The sequence below is a fragment of the Coturnix japonica genome, chromosome 2, assembly GCF_054131305.1.
Source record: "Coturnix japonica strain WE chromosome 2, WE-NBRP24, whole genome shotgun sequence".
NCBI lineage: Eukaryota > Metazoa > Chordata > Aves > Galliformes > Phasianidae > Coturnix > Coturnix japonica.
In genome coordinates this window covers 33,747,664-33,770,907 of record NC_140664.1, presented here as the reverse complement: position 1 = coordinate 33,770,907, position 23,244 = coordinate 33,747,664, and the positions used below count along the sequence as shown (strand labels likewise).

The window sequence follows — 23,244 nt, the reverse complement described above, 5'->3', positions numbered from 1 at the left end:
AGTGAAACATTTATGTAAACCCACAGAAACACATGTACACACATGCACACATATACAGATACATATGCACTAAATTGTTTATACAAGGCCAACTTCATTCCTGCTAGAATTCCAGTTAAATTGCTGAAGTTACACTAGAGATTAATTTTGTTAACTGTTGAATAGATATGGAATTCCATTTTTAGTATAATAGCACATTTATTAAGGTTTTTGGCTGAAGTTTTAAAGTTACACTAATGTAAACAAGAACATTTTGTTTGTAATTTGCCACTTCTATTACTGCTTTACGAGGGCTCCAATTAGAAACTTAAGGTTCATTTAGTACACATACATCTGGTACTGATTTAAAATGACTCTCCTTTTTCATCTAATGACAGAAAATGACCTAAGTAGCCTTTTTACCTAGTTTGAACCAGCATTCTGTCTGAAAGCCACAGGCTTGACCATTTAGCATGCTGAGCCCTCCTCCCTGGGGGCTGTTTTTCTCCCCTTTGCAGTAAAAGTGTGTGCAGAGGGCAATGATGTACATAAATAAGCTATAAAAAGGGGATGCACAGAAGAATAGTACTGACTAAGGAGAAAACAATGTCCATGAGAGTAAGACAGAAAGTAAAATATTCACTGAAAATATCCCTATGCTACAGCTACAGCACTTAGAATTTATCCCAGCACTTCAGTGTTACAGCTGTATTCCATTCACAGGTTTATTAATCAGAACACTTTTATAAAACATTTACAGTGAAAAATGAAGGAAAACACAGAGCCATTGTGTCTGTTTATATGTAATTATTGTACCCACATTAAAATTTGAGAAGAAACTATGACAAAGTACAACATCGCTTCTACAGTTCCTTCAAATCCTAGATGCCTCTTTGTATAAAGCTTTGGACAAAAAACCCACAGATTCACACCAGTGTTTGAAAATGGTCCTCTGAAATTAGTGGAAGCAGTTACAGCATGCGACACAATAATGCAAATATCTTCTAAGGGTAAGAAGAGAGCACTAGTATACTAGCACCTGCTTTAATCTAATAAATAGCAATAGTTGCATGGTAAGACAATCAGTGTGCGATGCATTTTAAGTATAAATCCCTCCTAACTTAAGCAAGGCACCCAGTACAACACAATTCATAATAACTGCTTTTTCATTATTCAAATCCTATTTTCTCAACCAACATTTTCCTAGTTTCTTTGCAGTTTGAGAAACATAAATGGCTCCTGCACAAGTCCTTTAAAACTACAGTCTAATATGTCAGGTTAACAAACTATTTTTTTAACAAAGGCTTGGACATGTATATGCTGCCTTTAGGTAGTTACTGTACTGAGTTTCAATACCTTTATTTATTCCATGGTCAATCTTTGGGGATAAATAAGAATTTCTGTGCTAGCTAGAAAAAGCTAGCTCAGGTCATAAAACAGTGAAGGTTTCATTCTGGCATAAAAAGACAAGGTTATTCTTTCTCAATAGCTGCACTATGTTCTACTTTCTGATTCATTTATATTTACTATTTAAATAGTTAAAGAAGTTCCAATTCAGGAAACATAATTTGGAAACACAATTCTATTTAAATTGCAGAATAAGCATTTGCTTCCAAAACACAGAAGCCAGGAGCTTTATGATAATTGAATTTTTTTTTTTTCAGCAAGTATAATTCATCAATAAAGTATTACTCTAATGATTTTATTGTTTCTTTAGTTACCTACTGAATTTCTGAAGCTTCTTCAATGTCAAATTCCAAATAATGCATTAATCATTAGTATTTTTAAAGTTCAGTTTTCCTACCAGAGACACAGGTTTCATAACAGCTACTAATGCTATACATCTGAAAAATTAGGCCTTTAAAATACAGACTATCAAGTCAGTTAAGATGTCTTGTAATCATTACTTTGTACTACTGGATCTCTAATGGAATAAAGAATGAGTTTAAATTTATTCTAGAAAATGGGATTGCTGTTTTTAAGTTTAGTTTTTTTTTTTTTTTAAATAGGGACTATCTTTTATTCTCTTTGTACAGTGCTCAATTAAAAAAGGCCTGGTGATAATGAACTGGCAAAATGAGTCAAAGAGCAACAAAGATATGCTAACACAAACTCTTGAAATAATTGGTTTAAAAATCTAGTTTTATTCACTTTTTTCATGTATGTGTTATGTGGATTCCACAACACGTCATTCTGCTGCGTTCCAACTTAAATTAAGGACAACAGAGATAAGGAAAATAAATTTTCTTCAGCTGTTCCAGTGCAGGTCTTTTTCAATTATTACTGTCAATCCTGAATAGAAAATACAAGCCAAAGCTGAACTTTTTAATGCAGTTTTCTTAAGACAGATTCTATGGAAAGACTGCCAATTTTTTCCTGGTACTTTTAAAGTGTCAGATTCAATGAAAATTGTATAACACAGTCTTTTAGCTTTATTATATCATCCTTGACCGTTATGCATGAAGTGAAATCTTCTGCTTTGTAAGCAGAGAGAAGGTTGTGGAAGGAAAAACAGTGATCACTATGACAGCAACATATTTAGAGTCAACACTTTGCTGAGGCTGAACATCTACTATCATGCTTCCAAAAATTAATGGTCATCTAAGAGAGAATCTCTGTCCTGGGAGGGTCTCAACTGACTGTCTGATGAAGCATGTAATTTTGTCCTCTGCTGGACATACTAAAAAAAGCAGAAGGAAGACACAACAAAACAAATGACCTTGGCCATAGAATCAATTACATTAGAAAAGACATTCAAGATCATCAAGTCCAACCATCAACCCGATTTACGGAGACCCATCACTAAATCATGTCCCTAAAGTGCCAGGCTGAGTGATATGTTTGACCCCTAGATCTAGGAAGCTACCCTTTCTCCAGCTAGACGTTCTCAGCACCGACTTCATTGTACAAAACTTATTAGATAAAGTAAGCTTTTTTTTGGTTAGTAAGTGCCAAATATTGATTCTTCTTACACTTTTACCTTCGCAGGGAACTACAGGTGCATATAACATCTAGTGATTTGTGAAGAGAACCTCTTTTTTTTAAGCTCAAATGATTTTATCTACAAAAAATCACAGTACTACTTTCCTTTTTAATGTTAGACAAATTAACTGTAATTTATTATGTAATAATGACATTATCAGAATGAATGAATGAGATGCACTTTTGGCCCAGTACTCCTGGCACGTTTGTTTGCACCTACGTTTCCTGCAGCAAACGTAACTCCCATTCAGCATATTCTTTCCCTCTAGAACTGTATCATTCTTAAAGTTCCTATTTATTTATCAATCCATTCTGATTTAAGTTAGTAAATATGCAACCAATAACAAGTTCTGGTATACAACAAGTAATGGTATGCTAAAGCAAGAATAGTATTTGTTAGCTGATGTCACTGTAAGCGCATGAATGCAGTTAGCAACCAAGAATTACCCACTTTTATGTGGGATCTGACTGACTCAGAAGGTTTTCTGCAAAGATTCAGAACCAGCTTTGCTGAACTCAATGCAGGACCAAAGCCTTTCCATGGAAGACAGAAATAACCACAGGATGTTATTTCCAAAGCCTACATGAACATCTCCTAAGTCCATCCCCATCTGAAAAAAACAGGTGTACTGGGAGAGAGTAAGAGCCTAGCTTTCCTCCTAGCATCACAGGGCAGGGGAAAACCTGAGGGCTCCATTATATGTCTGCTCCCACTGTACAGGAATATATTTATCTGTGGCAATGCCCACATACACCACCTTTTCATAGACAAGGCAATGCTGTCCTGTCTGCCCTGCTGAGGAATATTAGGCCCACTGATTTCAGCATAAACGACTACTAAGTGTAATCTAAAAGTTTATGTCACAGCCCAGTAGAAGTCATTTCACAGACTGAAAAAAGAAATGAAATGATACTCTCCTTATCTTAGTCTCTTTAAACCACTCTCCTGATATAGCACACATTCAAGATCCATCTCCGCAAACAAAAGAAGCTGCCCTCAGTTCTTAGATGACCCAGATAACTTTTTCTAAAATTATTATTATTATTTCCTTTTTTCAACAAGTCCTGTGAGCTACGGCACATACTGTACCTGTTTTTGTTCTTCTCCTAAGCCATCCCACATTGAAGCTACAATTTTAGAGACTTCACCAAAAGTAGCATTGGGGTTTTGGCCTTTGATGGCTGCTTGAGTGTCTCGGAAGAATAATGCATAGGCAGACACAGGTTTCTGTGGCTCATTTGGGTCCTTCTTCTTCTTCTTTTTGGGAGTTTTGGGTTTCTTTCCCATATCTGAAGCAGGTCTCTTCTCTCCTCCATTAACCTGTAACAAAAAATAGAGACGTACTATAAGAAAAAAACAACTAAATTTAGTGTGCATCACGAGAGTTTGACATACGAGAAAGTAAAGAGCATAGAAGTCACAACTGACTAGATATAACTTTCATCATGTTTGTTTGTTTGAGAATTCATGTCAAGTGACAGAACAGAACATATTTAAATCAGAAGAACTGCATGAGGAAAATTACTGGATATTCTTGATCTGAACAAAAGCCTTTCATTTTCCCTTTATATACTTCACTGTGTGGTGTCCAACAGCACCTAGGTGACTACAGTGAACAACCCTGATCACTGTGGCTCATTAAACATGAGAACAATGTGATGCTACAATTTGAAAACGAAGGGGATTTTTTCCTAGCCATTACATTATAACATCATAGTAGACAGTAGGTATCTTTAACAAAAAATTAGTGGCCGTGGAGCTTTTCAGAAAAATATGGAGAAATAGAAATACTGTGTTACCCATTATTAATTTATCCAACTTTTAGTATCTTGCTATTATTTCATCCTATAGGCACACAAAACTACCAGCTAAATGACAGTTAAAACTATTGACAAAACTGTAATTAACCAGGTTTCCCTAGTTAATTTGGTAGCATCATCCTGAAGTCGTCAGGCAATTTTGTGCAAACTCCATGCTCAAGGAGACCTGACAATAACTGGAGCCATAACTGAAGTTTCTAACTTTATTTTTTGACAAGACTTTCTCTTTACAAAGTATTTTTGACTTAATAAGATTTATAATTCCTTTATATATTAGGATACCACATTACTTCTTAATCTAGGCGATACGTTGCAGAAACTTGTGCAAGAAGACTCCTGGCTAACTGTTCTGAGAACAGCCCTAGAATCTTATAATCCAACTGGAACAGCCGAGAGTGTTCAAAAACCCACTATTAAAAAGAGAGTACTCACATGGGAAATTCTGTTTGTCTTATATGAAAATAACTACATAAAAAGAATACCAGAACTCCAATACTAATAACCTTGCAAATGGCTGAGATGATGGCCTACCTTATGCTCTCATCAGTCTATCAGCTTCACAGGCCCTACTTCTAACCACCAAAGCAGAGACAGATGGGAAATAAAATAAAAACATATACTCTGCTAGGCATAGACTTGTGCCTCAAATTCCCTGGAGGTGTAGTTAGCTCATGGTAATCCACCTCCTGTCATGGCTTATTGCTTAATTATGGTGATGTATTTAACTTATTTATCACAAGAAAGCAATAATCTTTCACTTTAAAGAAGTGTACATTAACCATGTTGCACACATAATAGATCAGAAGAATACCTAGTGTAGGATTTAAAACTATCAAGTAAGGCACATCGTTGATATCTAAATGTCCCTTGAGAAGCTGGAAAATGTCTATAAGCATATTTAAAATAAACTGCAATAGTACCAAAGCCTTTAATGGAGCTAAGAGAGCTGTTTTATGCACACTATCTTGCAGTAATCGCTGTAGTTTAAAATAGATTTTAATCAAGCACCATCTGCATAATAGGCTGAACACACAACATAGAATTCTACTTATAACTCTTATCATATAAAGTAAATATTGTAAAACCTCTACCACATAAAGAGAATATGCTGCCGTAGTTTTGTAGTAATCATGTTTCTGTTGGTTAATTCTAACTACTTGCAGTCCTCTAACTATCTTCCCTCTAAACAACATAATACGAAATTCCCTCCTCAGTATATATTCAGATGAATAGGGAATAACACCCTGTTATCCATCTATGAAGAAACGCATATTTGCAAACCAGTAATGTTTCCAGAATTCAACATTTATACTTGGCATTAACCAAAGAGATTTTTAGCAATTCAACAGTAAGAAAAATGACAAGAATTACGTTACAGTAATATTCCAGTGTTGAGATGGTTAGAATAAAGCACATTAAGAGGCCACTTCATTTGGAATGCTTCTGCAGTTATTTACAACTACTGAATTCTACATTCTACATTTGTTCTTCTTCTAACCATAGTCCCACACATTACACTGAGAATAATTAAGGAGGCAATTACATCAGTTTGTAAATACTCCTCCTAAAGGCATTTGGAATATGTACATCAAGCTGAAATAGTCATTTCCTTCATGCACAGAAATGTGCATAGGTCAATAGGAATACAATTTCTGTTCCAAAAGTTCATCTTGTTCATAACTTCTGTCAAACTATTTTATTAATGTATGTAAACATAAACACGGCATTGATTCTTTTTTTGTCTTACGTCATCGAGATGACAGAGAACCATTCCATTTGAAAATATATGTTGTCTTTCTGATTGGTGATGGTGCACTGGCAAACATCTTCTGCTGGTTAAACAGGAGAATGACACCAGTGCTACTAATAGGAGGGTGAATTCAGAGTGACTGCTTTTTACACAGTAATTGTAGAAGGAATATCTTACTGACTTACTGGAGGTGCTCAAATCTGGTGAGATACAGTAGCTTCTACATGACTACAGCATGTACACTCTTAAATATTAAGAGTCCTACCCTGAGCTATCAAGTAATATAAAATTTCACACATCTACATGGCAGATTATAAAATATGAGAAAAATCCACATCCAGGTAAAAGACAATGTTTCTCATGAAAGAGAATGGCCATTCTACCTCTTCTTATCCCCACCCAGTATCTTCTTTCTCTGGGAAGAGAATTTATGGAGTGAGAAGAAACCTCACATATTCCTCTAACGCAGCTCTGAGAAAATTTATTACTAGTGTGGTTGTGGAAAAGGATCTCCATAGCTGGTTTATCCTAAGTATCCATATCCACTCACAGGCAGCTTCCAGGGAGAGAGGTGCAATGGAAAGATGGACAGTAGAAGGTTTTAAATCATGAACTACAATATAACATTACACTCTTTTGTTGTTGTTGTTGTTGTTTTAATGTTCAATATTCAGTATCTCCTGTCTTTTAAGGAGGGCACTACTATTGCATCAGGTCCAACTATGGCCAACTTCAGGCATTTACAGGAAGATGTAAGAAACCCTATAGAAGGCAGGTATAGTACAATGTGCCTGCCTTTAAGCTTATAGCTTAATCCTTTTTTTGTTGGAGACTAGTTTACACCCTCTATCATCATTAACCAAGTTTAATACCAGAAATTACAATTACTGAATAATTTTAAGGCAATGTATCCACTTCCCCAGCCTGAGTTGTTTTTCTTAAGTTTGTGTTGTGTTCTGTACATTTTATCATCTTTTTCTGCTTACATTGAGCATGAGAATGTCTTAAAGAGAGTTTCCAAAATAACATGGTATGTTAAAAAGTTGAACACTGCATAATCTGGCTTCCACAGAGAAAAGATCAAGTTTTAGTTGGTTTGCAGAAGTCATTATTTCTTTTTTAAAAGTACTACTTTCATATGGGTACTGTCTTACATGAAACCCCAATTTTATATTTCTGGCAGAATGAGGTGCTGCAGTGAAAAAGTACATCAGTAATGCGGGTTAAATATATTAAGTATTTGATAAATAATAATAATAATAAAGATGTTTTAATTTTAGATTTAGTGTTTTCTCCAGAATTTTAAAGCAAATGGCACACTTCCACCTACATACAAAAGTATTAGCAAAGAAACAGGAGTTGCAAATAAATTATTCTGAAAAAGTAATGGCTGCTTGGAATTATTTTTGCATAGCTGTATTCCAAAAATCTCCCTCAGTAACAAAGTGCTCATTTAAAATGTATGAATTATTCAGTAATCTTTGAAACCTGAAGTTTGTGAAATTAGGGAAAAGTCCTGAAATAAAACTTTAAATCTGAATTTATTTAAAATGTAGTAAAACATATGTCTCCAATTACATGATTATTTTATAGCTACAGGCATGAAAAACAATGCAATTTGAAAACAAATCAGAATTACAATTCTTGACTGGATTATACCTCCTGAGTGGCTCATGTGTTTTCCTCAAATTCCTCTCAAGTCTGCAACTTTTCCCCATACAATATGGACATGGTATAACATTTTCACTACTGCATAACAACTTCAATTTTGCAGTCTAGAATATATTAGAACTAAGAGTTTCTCAATTCCCATAAACTCTATGTCTGACTTACTGGATGACTTTGTGTTAAGTCCCAGTCTTTTTTTAATCTCAACTTAAGTCTCTGCAAAATTAAGATAATATACTTGATTACTTTTTGGGACATTTTCAGGATTGAGGGAAGTCTGGAAGGTTTTTATACACAAGATGCTAAATAAGTCATCACTTATCACTTAAATAGAAGAAACTTTATTATTTGAATGACGATTCAAATAATATGAATGCCCATAGGATACTAAAAGGAAGCTTTAATATGTCATGCTGGAGTGTCAGCACCACCAAAATAAGAAATTTATAATGGGTTTTCAAGTTTTTCAAGGTAAGATCTTAAAAGTTTGTAGAGGATATTTCTGTTCTGGTTGCTATGATGTTCTGTTTACTCACCCTATGACCAAATTGCAAAGACTAGCATATTGTACACACAGTTCGTACTTTTTATAGCAGTAACTTGATCTTTAACTGGGAACAAACATCCATTCTATGCAAGTGAGAAAACTCAACCTTTATACTGAAGTCCTAAAGGAATGGTTATCCTTTAATATTTTACAGGATTCCACAAAGATCCATTTCTTCTCACAAAGAAGAATGATGTCATTTTCTCAAACTGCCTGAAGAATTGACTGGAAACTACAAGTTATGTATTCATAACCCTTTAATTCACTTTAGTCAACCACCAACAATGTATAAAGTATCACCTTAATAACTGTGGCCGTATGATTCATTTAGCAGATCCTAAAAATATCCACCATTTATACAGTAATCCTAGCATCTAAGCCTACCTTAGAGCTATCTTCTCCTTCATCTTCATGGACTGAACTGGATGGTGAAGGAGTTGCAGATTTGCTTCCAGGTGGAGAGGGTGAGTTGTGAGGAACATTGTTTCCACCCATATTCAAACCAAGCTGTGCACTGAGCTGGGACTGGTTAATAGTAGTCAGCTGCCCATGCTGCATCATTCCTGGCTGCCTAATATCTGCAGGTTGAACCCTTGGCCTCATTGTTGCCATCTGAGGATGGGAACTATACTGGGCTCCTTCTGTATTCCGTAAATCTTGCATCTACAAGAGGAAAAAAACTGTATTAAGCATATCACTAATAACGTGTCCTGTTCTTTTAGACCGCTGTTGGCCTGATCAGCTGTATAAGGCTTAAAAGAAATGGCATGTACTCAAATAAACATATAAATACTGAGAATAAACAGAGTAGAATGTGATTGTCATTTGCATAACACTGACTGTTACCAACTATTCAGGCTGTAGCCTCAGCCTGTGGGAATAGCAAAAAGCACTGAAAGCTTATCTCTTTTTAAGGGGAGCAAAAAGGCACTGCTTTCTGTAACTGCATTTGGAGTATTTCAGAAATGCTGACAAACTGGGGCAGGTTTGCATTCTGAAGTTTAGAGCCAGATCAGAACATTAATATCCTCAAAATTCAAGGCTATTTCCAGATCCTACTTTTCTTCTTAAGATTTGTGTGCATTTGAGCTGTGAATTTGGAAGCTGGAGTTTTCAGAATTGGAATATCTAGTATTAAGTCCAAATCTATTATTCCTGGTGCTGCCCAAGGAGATACTAAAATTTTAAGGTTTCAGACTGACAGAAAGGATCCATTGATAGACTGATTAAATGAATTCTGAGTTGATTTGCTGCTGAGACATACATGAACAGAAAGCTCAGAAGTTGCAGGATTGACAAATGAATCCATTGTGCTATGTGGGTCACTGCTTCTCAGCATTAACAAGACATACTATTTTAATTCAAGCAACAAATTCATTCTCTGCAAGAATAAGAATTAAAAGCATTGGAGGATGAAACTCCTTTCTTGTCCAGAGGTCAAATGTACCATACATACACACTACAACAGATTCCTTATAATGTCTTTTCAGTATACTCACACCAAAACATGACAAAAGACAAAGACTACCAAGAAGCTCAGATTTAAGCTAAGGTGTTATGTGGATGATATAAAATTGAAGTGTCAATTCAAAACCGAAATGAAATGGATATAGTTGTCGTTCAGTGCATCAGGCAAACATGTCATGAGTATCGAGTGGAATCTGACAGCAACTATCATTGTATAAATTCCATTATGATAAGGACACATGTTAATGGTTCAATGTATTAACCACATTTATCTACTGACGGTGTTTGTTAGACTTGTCATTCAGAACATTTAAAGATGGCTCAGTTCTTTCTAACTTTGAATATCCTGCGACCTACAGGTCTCTCATACACACTCTTCTATATGTCAGAGGAATCTATGAGATACTTCTCAACCAGTAGGCTCAGAAAAAGGAAAGATAAATCTGTAATTTCACCTTTTCTCTCATTAGTAAGAAATCACAAATTTTAGGGAGATATTTTATAGGCCTAGAGATTGATTTTTGTAAGGCTGACTGGCTGGCAGTAAATTAAACTTATAATAGCATTAGTTCTGGAATACTAACCACTTTAAATGCACATGTATCTCTGAGAAGTATTTGGAATACATTCTGCAAACATAATTATACCTATATTTATATTGCTTTATAAATTAATAGCTTTTGGTAAAAAGGGGCTATCTATACAAATATGTTCAGGTTTGCTTAATAAATACTATAGCACCAGAGGAAAGGAGTCAAAGCAGTGTATGAAATCAATCGAAGGCTGAAATCTAAATCCTGACAGACATTCATACATTTGAAGATCGCTACTGAGTGTTTGCTCCCTTTCCTCCAGTACCAACTCCCTTTCAAACATATTAGCCTTGAAAGCTATCGTTATCACTGCCTCTGGCACACAATCCACACCAAAGCAGTTGTGCTGTATAGCTCTAACCGCTGTTTGGCCCTCTCTCCCCCAGTTCAGCTGTGTCACTGAACAGCAAGCAGTTGGTGCAGGGTGAGCAGGGAGGCAGGCTGCCCCCAGGCCCTCTCCAAAGGGTGCTCATCAGCTGCTGTGCCGCCTGTTGCCAGGTCCCTGGTGAGCCGGGGAAGGAGGCACCCACTAAAGCCTCCTGCTCACCCTGTCAGTTGCATGTGACACCGAGCACAGCTCAGAACCCTTCCAGGGGATTCTGTATTAAGCAATTTATGTCAGCAGGTTGAGGGAGGAGCTCCTTCCCCTCTCTCTGCTCATTACTGGAGAGTTTGTCATGAAAGGCTACGCAGATGACTGGGGGACTAGAGCACTTCTCCTGTGAGGAGAAGCTGAGACAGCTGGGACCAGAGAAGAGTAAGCGCGGGGGGATCTCCTCCATCTGTAAAAATACCTAAAGGGAAGGTACAGAGAAGATGGAGCAATGTCCTTCAGTGGTGCCTAGTTTGAGGACAAATGGCAATGGGCATAAACTGGAAGAGGAGGTTCACTCCAAACACCAGGAGCACTTCTGTGCTGTGTGGGTGACAAAGCACTGGCACAGGCTGCCTAGAGGTTGTGGAATCTCCTCCTTGAAGACTTTCAGCAGACACCTGGATATGGGCCTGGACCCCTGCTCTGGGTGTCCCTGCTGCAGTGGGGTTGGGCCAGATAAACTCAGAGATTCCTGCCACCTGCAGCCATTCTGTGATGCTGCGGTCATGTGAATGTGTATCCAAATGATTGTATGAACTCTGGGATGGAAACAAACGTTGTCTGAAACTCCTAAGAACTGTTTCAGTCTTTTGAATGAATTCACAAAGTATCCACTTCATTGATACATCATTCGGATATAATGTTATAATTTTAATTACATTTTTTTCTTTTTTCTTTTTTTTTCACAATAAAAATGCAATAAACTTGTTATTTTTCAAACACTCTCTCCTTTATTAAAAACTTTTATGTAAACTTTAATTACCAGATAGATACCACAGAGCATTCTGTGTTTGTCATCTTTAAAATGACATATATTTCAAATAGTCTGTGTTCAGATTTATCTCCAGCACTGAATACACAGCTTGTTTTCAAATAGCATGATACCAGTTGGACAGTATTGGACATATCCCTGCAATACCTGGGAACATGCCAGTGACATCCATGAACTGAGCTGTGACCCTCAGCAAGAAGAATGCACGTGGCTCTGCATCTACAGATGAGATTTGTGTCTCGCTTCTCTCCTGCAGTGCAGAGCCTTTCCAAATCCTGATCCTTCCTCGAGAAACAAGGAGACTATCTAAGAAAACGGAAATCTGAGTCAGAATAGACAGCTGACCACATTAACTGTGAAAAGTTACTATGTAATACTGTGGAAAGCATGTGATGATGAATCCTTAGGTTTCTAAAGAATCATCAGACTTCAAGAACAGGCCTGCCAATGAAAACCACATACTTCTGTTGCTGCTGTGTTGTGACAGTAGGGCCCTGTCTCAAACACTCTGGAGATCTCACCTCTGTGAGAGCAGTGACACTGATCATACACATTCTCTGTCAGCACTGCAAGCAAAGTATGACCAGTTCCATACAAAGTACTGCACAATCAGAAGATTCATATTTCTTCTTCTAGATGGGGCCCACCACAGTGTGGCTGTGCTGGAGCCATATCCAATAATCAGAAACAATACTGCAAATGCACTTCACTGAATACAAAACGAAGACAAATCTTGCCTGATGGCAGAATGCCAAATAGAAGAACAAAGTTTAAGAATTTGTGTGCTACAGGGCATAAGGATAGTCTTAAAATGATGCCTTTGATGGCCTGTCCGATGTGGTAATAATATTTGGCACTCTAATATCATTCTCCATCTGTCAATTCCAGGATGCTTCACAACTTGTTTTATACTCAGCTTTAGAACATGTCTGGTTTTACTGTGGCCTTCCTAATGCAGAACTAAGACACAGTGTTCGCTTACAGGCAGAAATGCAGAATCTACCTATGCAGGTGTTTGACTATGAATTAAAAAACATTGTGAGAGTATCTAATTTTGAGGTGCGTTCCAATAACACATCTAATAGGAATGTAGTCAGGGCACTACCAAAACAACCCATTTGTTGTCTGTCTGAAAACAAGCTCCTAATGCCCTGCACAGAGCTCACAAGGTAGTAAGAATAAAACTGAAGTGCATTAAACATCAGACCATCATTTCTCCCATCAGCTTAAAGCAATGATTAAGAAAAGCGTGCTATGTAGAATACAGCACCTCCCTACATAGAATCATCTCACTGTGGGACAACGTGAAAACAGTACCCTAATCACAGAGTCACAGAAAATAGTGCTAGGAGGAACCTCAGAAGGTTATTTAGTTCAACACTTTATCTCACAGCAGGATTAGTTATACCTAAATCATTTCTGACAGATGTTTGTCTAACCTCTTCATAACCTCCCTAGGCAATTCTTGTGCTTAACTATCCTTACAGTGGAAAGGGCTTTTTTCTGTAATGTCTCACCTAAATCTCCTTTGTTGTAATTTAAACCTACTACTTTTTACTCTACTCCCAGTGGACATGAGGAATGTTTTTCCCCTTATTTACAGAAAAGCTGCACACACTGGAAAGCTATTATGAATTTCCTTTCAGTTTTCTCTTCTTTAGACTAAACAACCAAACCTGAAGATTGAAAGACTTCTTTTTTTTCATATGCTGTGTTTTCAACACCTTTGATCATTCTTCCTGCTGTCCTCTGGACTATGTTCAATGGTCTTTCTCTTTCATGAAATACCATGCTGCAAACTCCACAAAATACACATATTTTTATCTGACAGAGCTTTCAGATTGAATCCTTCAAGTCTCTCACAGAATCTAGGATAAAGCATTAAAAAAAAATCCTTAATAATCTGTCTTCCTGATGTAAGCTGGTTACTCATGCAAGATGCAAAGAGAGTCAAATGGCAGGACCCTTAACTAACAACCCAGAAGCTGGCTTTAGGAAGCAAAGAAGTTTTGTCTAAGAAGCATTAGGCAGGCAGTTTCAATCAGAATGTGATGTTAGAAAAACAATTTCCGTGTTATTTTTCTTGTTATAATTAAGAACTATGATGCAATCTCTCTCTCACAAGCTGTAAGGTTCTGAATTGTTTCTCCTTACTTAAATACATTTCTAATAAGTGTAATCCTTAACTGAAAGAAAAAAGAGAAGTTGCCTTAACAGAATGAAGTACATATGACAGGTCTAAATATATGCAAGAAATGCTAGGGATTACAGTCTGGAGATGAAAACATTAAAATTGAAGGAGAAAGGCTTACTCTCTGAAGAAAGTGAACATATATACCTCACCACTCTGAGCAAATTCATAGCAAGCACAACAGGCATTATTTCTAGTATCACCACCAGGTGTAATGGGGATTTTTGCTTAATGTTTATACAAGGTAAGAGATCATACAAACTTTGCTGATGGACCTGGTGGAAGTGGTTGATGGTCATTTACTTCTTGTCTAGAAGTTCAAGGTAAATCAAAGAGAAATACTATTGTGAGAAGTACTGTTGCCTACTATTGTGAAGTTGTGGGTTGAAGTTTAATCCAGCAGGCAACTCAGCACTGCACAGCTATTCACTTAATCACCTCAGTGGGATGAGGGAGAGAACCAGAAAAAGTTAGAACTCTTAGGTTGAGATAAAGACATTTTAATACTATAGAAAAGGAAAGGGTAATAATAATAATTAATAATAAAAATATACAAAGCAAGTGATGCACAATGTGATTGCTCACCATTAGTTGATTGACATCCAGCCAGACCCCAAGCAGCAGCTGTTCTCCCCACCAACTCCCCCATTTTATTGTTCTGCATGATGTTCCGCATGATGTTCTGCATATGATATGAGGTATCCCTCTGGCCAGTTTGGGTCAGCTGTCCTAGTTCTACCCCCTCCCAACCCCTTACGTACCCCCTGCTCCTCACTGGCAGGGCATTTTGAGAAGTGGAAAAGTCTTTAACTGAGAGTAAGCATTGCTCAGCAATAACAAAACATTGGTGTGTTACTAACTTTATTCTTGCCCTCAACTTAAAACACAGAACCATATCAACTGCTAGTAGGAAAATCCCATCAAAAAACAGGACAGTACAGTACAATTAATTAATTCAAACAAATATTTTGAGAGAAAAACACAGGTAATCTTGAAGTTTTACCTATGACAATATCCACAGTATTATGAGAAGAGTAATAACCCTAACCCTAACTCTTTTTCACTGATGTCATTCGTCTTTGACACCATATAGGTGCCACTGATGTTCCCTGGTCATCTGATGGGATTTCTGTTATTACTATTCTCAGTGATATTCCCAGAAAAACTTGTGCCAGTACCTGTGCCATATTAAAACTGAATGTTTGGTCCAGTCATTGCAAACTCCTAAATGATGGTAAGTAGTAGTCATAGAATCACAAGGGTCATCAAGTCCAGCTCCTGGCTCCACAAAAGACTACACAAAATTACAAAAGTTTTCTTAAAATGCCGTCCAAACTCTTCATGAACTCCAGCAAGTTCGTGCTGTGATACCCCATAGTTATTCTCTGCATATCTGTAGTTAGGTTTTAGATAAATTTCAATTGAATTAAAAGGAAGCCATGCAGTTTCTATATTGTTTCACAATGTGTTGATGCTATTCAATGTGGTAATACAAAACTAGTTGAACATTTGTTTTTGTACAATACAGCAGAACAAAAAAGTGACCCCAGTATTTACAAGTCTGAAATCTGACAAGTTAGGATTCACTGGTCAGAACAGATAAAGCGGTAACTGATGTGTATGTCCTGCCAAGAACAAAGTCAGATCAAAACCTAAGTTCCACAGATCTCTGCATACAGTAAAAGTAGGAATCATATCTGTAACCAAGCCTTCTTTTTATATACATAAAAGAATGACTGCTAAAGAAAGCTTTGTTACAATTGCTAAAGTTGCTGTAAGTAACTTTACCTGTTCCACAGAGAATATACCACAGAGAACCATTTAAAACACATTAAAAGGAATAACCTAAAGCATCACCTAATAGAAAAAAGGATGTGTGTTTTCATCATCTTATTTTTACAATTCTCTTCTGTACCAGCTAACTGTGTAATGAAAAACTGAATTTTAAAGTAAGTGGGTATCTGGGAAATGTTATAGTATTGTACACAAGCGCATTTTATATCCTATGCCCAGTGCATTTTCAGGACAAAATGAATGGGTCATTCAAAATGTGTGTTGATTTGGTAAATAGTCTTAAAATCAAAAAGCAAAAACCCCACATGTAAAAAAAAAAACCAAACAAACCCTAAAGTGAAAAAAACCAAACCAAAACACACCAGAAAAAAAAAAACACAAACCAACCCATCCTATTAATTTTACTACTCTAATCTTTCCAAAATCATTATGTTAGAAATTAAACCACTTTTTGTTGCTTTATATAGTATTCTTTCTGTAAGTGATCTTAAGCTCCTTTAAAACAATTATATACTCAAAATTTGACTGCAAAATTTTATAGTGCAATCATATAATGACAAGAATGCAATAATATACAGTTTCTATATTTCTCAGTATACAGTTAATTTGGTGGCTATTAACATTCTTTTCTACTTTATGTTTTAATATCCTTTGAGTCATATAGGACTAAGGTCTCAAAACTAATCATAAAAAACTACCAACTGCTATTCACTCTAATATAATAACCCTTTATTTAAAACAACCTCCAATAAATTTCATTATAAGAAGTTATTAAAAGGGTTAAAAACCTATTAAATGTCAAAGAATTTGCCTGACTCAAACTTCTAATAAAGAAACAGAATAGGCTTTCTTTCTGAATTATTTAAATCTTTACTGACTGTGCACTGAACCATGAAATTAGAAAAGTGTTATTAGAAGTGTTCTCTGGTTTTTATAAAAGTTGTAGCATAGAATATATCAAACCACAGTCTTTAACCAGACTAGTTAAAGAAATAGGTTTTTAATCCTGAATACATGGTTTTCACTGATATAAAGGGTCATAATTAAAAGTCTGGCCTGGAAGCTGAAGATAATAAAATTATTATTACAGGAGCATACATGTTCATTTGGTACATTCTAGATGCATGTTTCCATTTTAATTTGGACAAATATCTTCAATTTTGTTTGATCTTGCAAAGTCCCCTTATTTGGATCCTCTCAGCAAACAATTAAGCTTTTAATAATGACTCATTTTAAAGAATTAATGGTGAATAATGTGTGTTATCTTTTCCCCTTTTTAAAGCATTTAATACTTAACAGTAGGTATAGGTAGACAGCAGACAAATGGAATCTAGGATGTGCAAGTCAAATATTCTAGAACACATCTTCTGACAACAATATTATCCTTTCAATGCATTTTGCAAATATCAACTGCACTATTTTCTATTTCTCCAATTATTTACATAAGGAAAACAACAATCCATTTCATGTTTATTTTGGTGATACAAAAGAACACCTGAGTCAGCAGTGCATTCACAAGTTCACTCAAACACAAACCAATCAATAGCCTTTCATCATAGCAAAGGAAGTAAAGAAGATGACTGTGAAATACAATAATGTTTCTCCTTCCTTTAGACAATAAAAATAGAAGCATCCAAAGGACATGAAAATATTAGATTGAGAAATAAGGAAATACATCCTTGGAAATAATGCAAGCAGCGCTGGACTGCTCTTGCTACAGGGCAGGAGGGAAAGAGACAATTGTCTTGGCAATGCTTTGCTCCTGTGACTGGCCCAAAACAACACAACATGATACTGCTGAAAACTTTGTTGAGTTCTGTTCCGTTCCATTCCATTCCATTCCATTCCATTCCATTCCATTCCATTCCATTCCATTCCATTCCATTCCATTCCATTCCATTCCACTGTGTTCAATTCTGTTTGTTTATTTTTTGAAGATGTTCACCACACTATGAAATCTTCCTTATTGTTATCTGTCACATTTTGTTCTATCTGCTCTAACAGACAAAGGCAACCTGAACTCGTTGTCCATCTCACTTACCACAACGTAAAGGAAGCTCCATAGAAACATATACATGAATAAAAACACATGGAGAATCTTCCTTGATTCGCTCCCTGTAGATCATTTGTAAATTTTCCAACAGATTTGCCAAGGGAGGAGCTGCCACATGAGAACAGAGTGTGCAAAAGCAAAGTGCAGGACTGGGGATGTAGGTAAGTGCATAGCTGAGTGTCTCAGTGATGCCAATACACCTGTCTCTGAATTGTGTCATACATATTTTAAATATTTTAATATTTTAGTGTTAATATTTAGAAGATTAGGGGATTTAGCATTTAAATAAATTAATATGCAATGAGATATTCATATACATCACATTACATATTTCAAAAGAAAGTGTAGCTTGCACAGCATATAGAAAATATTTGAGAAAAAATGGAAATAATAGAATGACACTGGGATGTTTAAATGAAGGTATTCAAGGCTGTTTACACAGCAAAAAATGTGACTTGACCATATTATCTATTAAGACTAGCTCCATGTGAATTGTTTGGGTATGCTAGTGTCTGTATTTTTAGGACAATATAGACACAGTCACTTGCTATTTTGATAGGTCTGAAAGTCTTTGAGAAAGACATAGAGCCATTGAATGACCAACTAATCCTTTGAATTCCAGTCAGTTTAGGCTCTTGTACTGATTTAATAAGCTTAGTTTCAGAGAGGGGTGGCTGTCCAAGTGGAATCTACTAGATCTGCATGCATTAATGACAGGTAAAACAAAGAATACAGCAATGTGAAACATAAAATTTAAGATAGATAATTGCACAACATTCCTGATAATTCAATAGTGTATATAATGTTGGATCATTATCTTCCTTGATTCTTGTCACTTTCTGAAAAAGCTGATTCCTAAATTTTATTTGCTGAATTATTTCAGTACACAGCAACAGTGCAATGCAACTTTGGACTTAAGGAAATCCAAGGACCTATGTAGAGGTATCTGATGGGTTACAACCCTGGAAAGTAAGGGGGTCCAAGAGAGTAAGTTAACATTCATGCACAACTTCCTTCAAGCGTCAGATCACTACAAGTAAGAAATCAGGCAAAGGAGATCTGTGTGGCTGAGCAAGTTACTCATGGAAAAACTCAAATGGATGAAGAAAGCTTGTGGAATGTGGGAAGAGGGTCTGGCCGCTTGGGAGGAACACAGGAATGTTGTCAGAAAGACTACGACACACTTGGAATTAAATCTGGAGAGGGAGGTCAAGGACAAAAAGAAGTGCTTCTTTAACTATATCAATAGCAAAAAAGATTATGGATGATGTGGGGCTGCTGCTGAATAAGGTGGGTGTCCTGGTAAAGGAGGCTGCTGGGAAGGAGGGCGAGAAGGAGGATACAAGAAACTGTAGGCCAGTAAACCTAACCTCGGTCCCTGGGAAGATGATGAAACAACTTATTCTGGATATCATCCCTAAGCAAGTAGAAGAAAAGAATGTTACCAGAAGCAGTCAACACAGGTTTGCCAATGGTAAATCATGTTTGACCAAAGTTTTAGCCTTCTGTGATGTCATGACTGGCTGGGTAGATGAGGGGAGAGCAGTGGATGCTGTCTATCTTGACTTCAGCAAAGTATCTGATGCTGTCTCCCATAAAATCTTTGTAGGTAAGCTTAGGAAGTGTGAGACAGGTGAATGTACTCTAGGGAACCTGCTTTAGCAGGAGGTTGGACTAGATGTCCCTTCCAGAGGTTCCTTCCAGCAGTGACATGGATTGAGAGCTGGCTGCCTGGCAGAGCTCAGTGTGGAGTCTATTTGGAGACCTGCAGCTAGTGCTGTTCCTCAGAGGATGACCTGCTGGCCATGCTCTTTTTAAAGCATCTTCATCAGTGACCTGGACGAAGGGATAGTGTCTACCCTTGGCAAGTTTGCCAATGGCACAAAGCTGGGAGGAGTGGTTGACACACTGGAAGTCTGTGCTGCCATTCAGTGAGACCAGGACAGGCTGGAGCGTTGGGTGGAGAGGAAACTTATGAGGTTCAACAAGAGCAAGTGTAGAGTCCTTCTTATGGGGGGACTAACCACATGCATCAGTACAAGTTTGGGGCCAACCTGCTGGAAAGGAGCTCTGCAGAGAAAGACCTGGGTGTTTTGGTGGATGTCACGTTGACCATGAGCCAGCAGTGTGCCCTTGTGGCCAAGAAGGCCAATGGTATCCTGGGGTGCATTAAAATGAGAGTGTCCAGTAGGTCCAGAGAGATGATCCTTCCCCTCTACTCTGCGCTGGTGAGGCCACATCTGGAGAACTGTGTTCAGTACTGGGCTCTCTAGTTCAAGAAAGATAGGAAACTTCTGGAGAGAGTACAGAAGAGGGCTACAAAGTGATTATTGGTCTGAAGCATCTTCCGTACGGAGAAAGGCAGAGAGGTCTGAGATATAAATACCTAAAGGGCAGGAGTCGAATGGGGCCAGGCTCTTTTTGGTGGGGCCCAGTGACAGGACAAGAGGCAATGGGCACAAACAGGAACACAGGAAGTTCCATAAAAATTTTTAGGAATAACTTTTTTACTTTGAGGGTGACAGAGCACTGGAACAAGCTGCACAGAGAGGGTGTGGAGTCTTTGCCTATCCCATAGAAGGTTCTGTTGCTCTTTAAGTTTAATAGAGGACTAAAACCTGAGCCTACTACATGCTCTGATCATCTGATTACTCTCATCATTAGGCTTACAAAATTTTTTACTGTTAAACACCAACTTTTAAGGGACTTTGTTTCCATTCCAATGAGATATGAAGTTAGATCTCTGAAACTGAGTAACAGAGGCAGATCTAATCCAGAATTCTTGATATTCTTCCTCTTGGACACTGTGATGTGCAACATCCTTGAGATTATTTCCTGAAGCTATACTGTTCTTTTTTGGGTAGTGGCTTACAAATGATGTGCCAACAATAAAATATACAGAATTAACTATAAGCTAAGTTTGAACAGAAGTATATTTATTAGTGACTGGATTAGGGGGGCTCAGCTGGTTCAGAGCCAACTGAGCCTCAGAGTTAGGCTCACTGGAAAATATCACCCCTATCTGAGCAAACCATTTTGCTAGCCATTGCAGTTCCAGATGGAAAGAGTTGTGTCACGCTAGCTTTTGCATTCCCATGCACAGTAATTGTGTTAAACCAATAACTCTCTGCGCTCTATGTACACTGGCACTAAACTATATAGAACTGTGTCTTATCTATCCATCATATGACTTGTACATGTGCTGAAAACTAGTCATATAGGTTCTGGGTGTGCATTTCGTCAGATCAATTATGGATTAAGTTCACTTTCCTTGATAAAGAAGATAGTATTTTTCCTGGCTGATAAAAGTAACCCTGAAAAAAAAACAAAAACAAAAACATATCCCATATGATTCTACTTTCTATTATGTACAACATCATCACAAAACCCATAATTTAGACTAATAAGAATGAGTTGAACACTTTAAATGACTTTACTGAAAAGATCTATTACCAAATCTTTTTGTTGCTATGCTGCAGTCTTGTAAATTCACAATGTGAGTGATAGCACTAATGGAAGTTGAAACAAAAGGTCTGCAAAATATTTAACTCATGTGAGATTTTTTTTTAATATAAATGATCTTGTTATCAAATGATAAACTTACTGATATTTGTAACTATATTGTCATAGTTTTCTCTGGAAGATAAACTTAATGAGGTAGTCAAATATAGTGGGTTTTGTAAATGTTAAGCATATGTGTGACTGCTAGGCAAGATGTTTTTTGTATGTTATGAAAAATATGCTTGGCTCACAGGGAAAAAGCGATTTAATGATATGCTAATAAGTCCATCATTCTTCTGTATTGTATTATTTACTATTTTGTCTCCAAAACTTATTTAACATCTCTAGTATAATTATCCATCTGCAGCTTTCCAAGTTCAATATTATAAATCTGAAACAAGAAAAATCTCAATTATTTTATTTTCCACTATGCAGAATATGAACAGATATCCAGCAGTCTCAGAAGATTAAAATTAGTAAATCTGTTTTGCTTAGTATCCATTATATTAAAATATGACAGAAATCCTTCCTGAAAATCTTCTTTTTAATTTAAGAATCTCTCTTTTTTTTTTTTTTCTTTTTTTTTTCCTGGTTTGACATTTCTAAATGTTGGATACCTTCCTTAATAAAGCCTGATAAACTTAAAAAAGCGATCTCAGAGAAATAACAGGCCAAAAAAGGAATACACTATGGGCAATCACAACTTACAGTTTATTTTAAAACTCATTATTTAATCTTTATTCTTTTTGATTGTGAAGCATCCTATTGTCCCATTCATCTTCTGAATAAAGCAACAGCCTTGGTTCAGCCAAGAAAGTATCCTTTTTTCTTTATGTTATAAACTGCCACTTTCAGCATTGCCAAGTGACAACCAACAAGTGGGGATGTGAGATTTATGACTGTTTATACAGTAATTTCACTTTATTCATGTATGCTAGAGAAGCACACTAAAGTCTGTTGTAAGGATATGTGGCAGCATAATATTTGTTTCATATATCTTGTTGTAGACAGTAGCAAAACTTAAGGTATTTCACCCACTCCATATGAAATCATACAATACAGAAGTTTCATGCTGAAATTTAAGCAGGAACCAATTACTATCTGCAAGGGAAAAAGGGAGGAATGAATAAATTTAGAGAATATGAACTCAGGAAAAAAAAATATTAAAAAAGCAACAATAAACTTAAATACGGGAATTTTCTAGCTACGCAAACCATGTCTTCATGGTGAAGAAAGATAAAGATGCTAACACAGTAGATTAATGAGTGACCATGAGGTTAGGCTTCAGAGATTCTTCTTATTCTAGCTAGATGTGTCTGTAACAACTGTGGATCCAGAGACCCACAGAGAGGTTTCTAGAAGGAATGTCCCTGGTGTTTTAGCAGCATTGCCCCACAAGTTCATCCATGTTGTACTGTCGTTTCAAAGAAAATCTGAAGGAAGTTTTCCTCTACCCTTTCATCCTAGATGAGGGTCTAGTCATGTTAACCTATTTCTAATTTCCATCTGGGACTATATAACCTACTGATCT

General features: G+C 36.7%; 1 protein-coding gene across 2 annotated transcripts in view; it reads right to left on the bottom strand.

The window, feature by feature from the left end:
* TOX (thymocyte selection associated high mobility group box) overlaps positions 1-23,244 on the bottom strand; it is a 216,823-nt gene that overhangs the window by 31,096 nt on the left and 162,483 nt on the right. The window contains exons 4-5 of one of the 2 annotated variants that reach the window (XM_015855652.2): positions 9,132-9,410; positions 4,052-4,282 (exon numbers count right to left, since the gene is read on the bottom strand). In XM_015855652.2, the coding sequence (XP_015711138.2) occupies positions 4,052-4,282; positions 9,132-9,410 (510 nt within the window). The remainder of the gene's footprint in view (positions 1-4,051; positions 4,283-9,131; positions 9,411-23,244) is intronic. The other variant, XM_015855653.3, reaches the window with a different exon arrangement.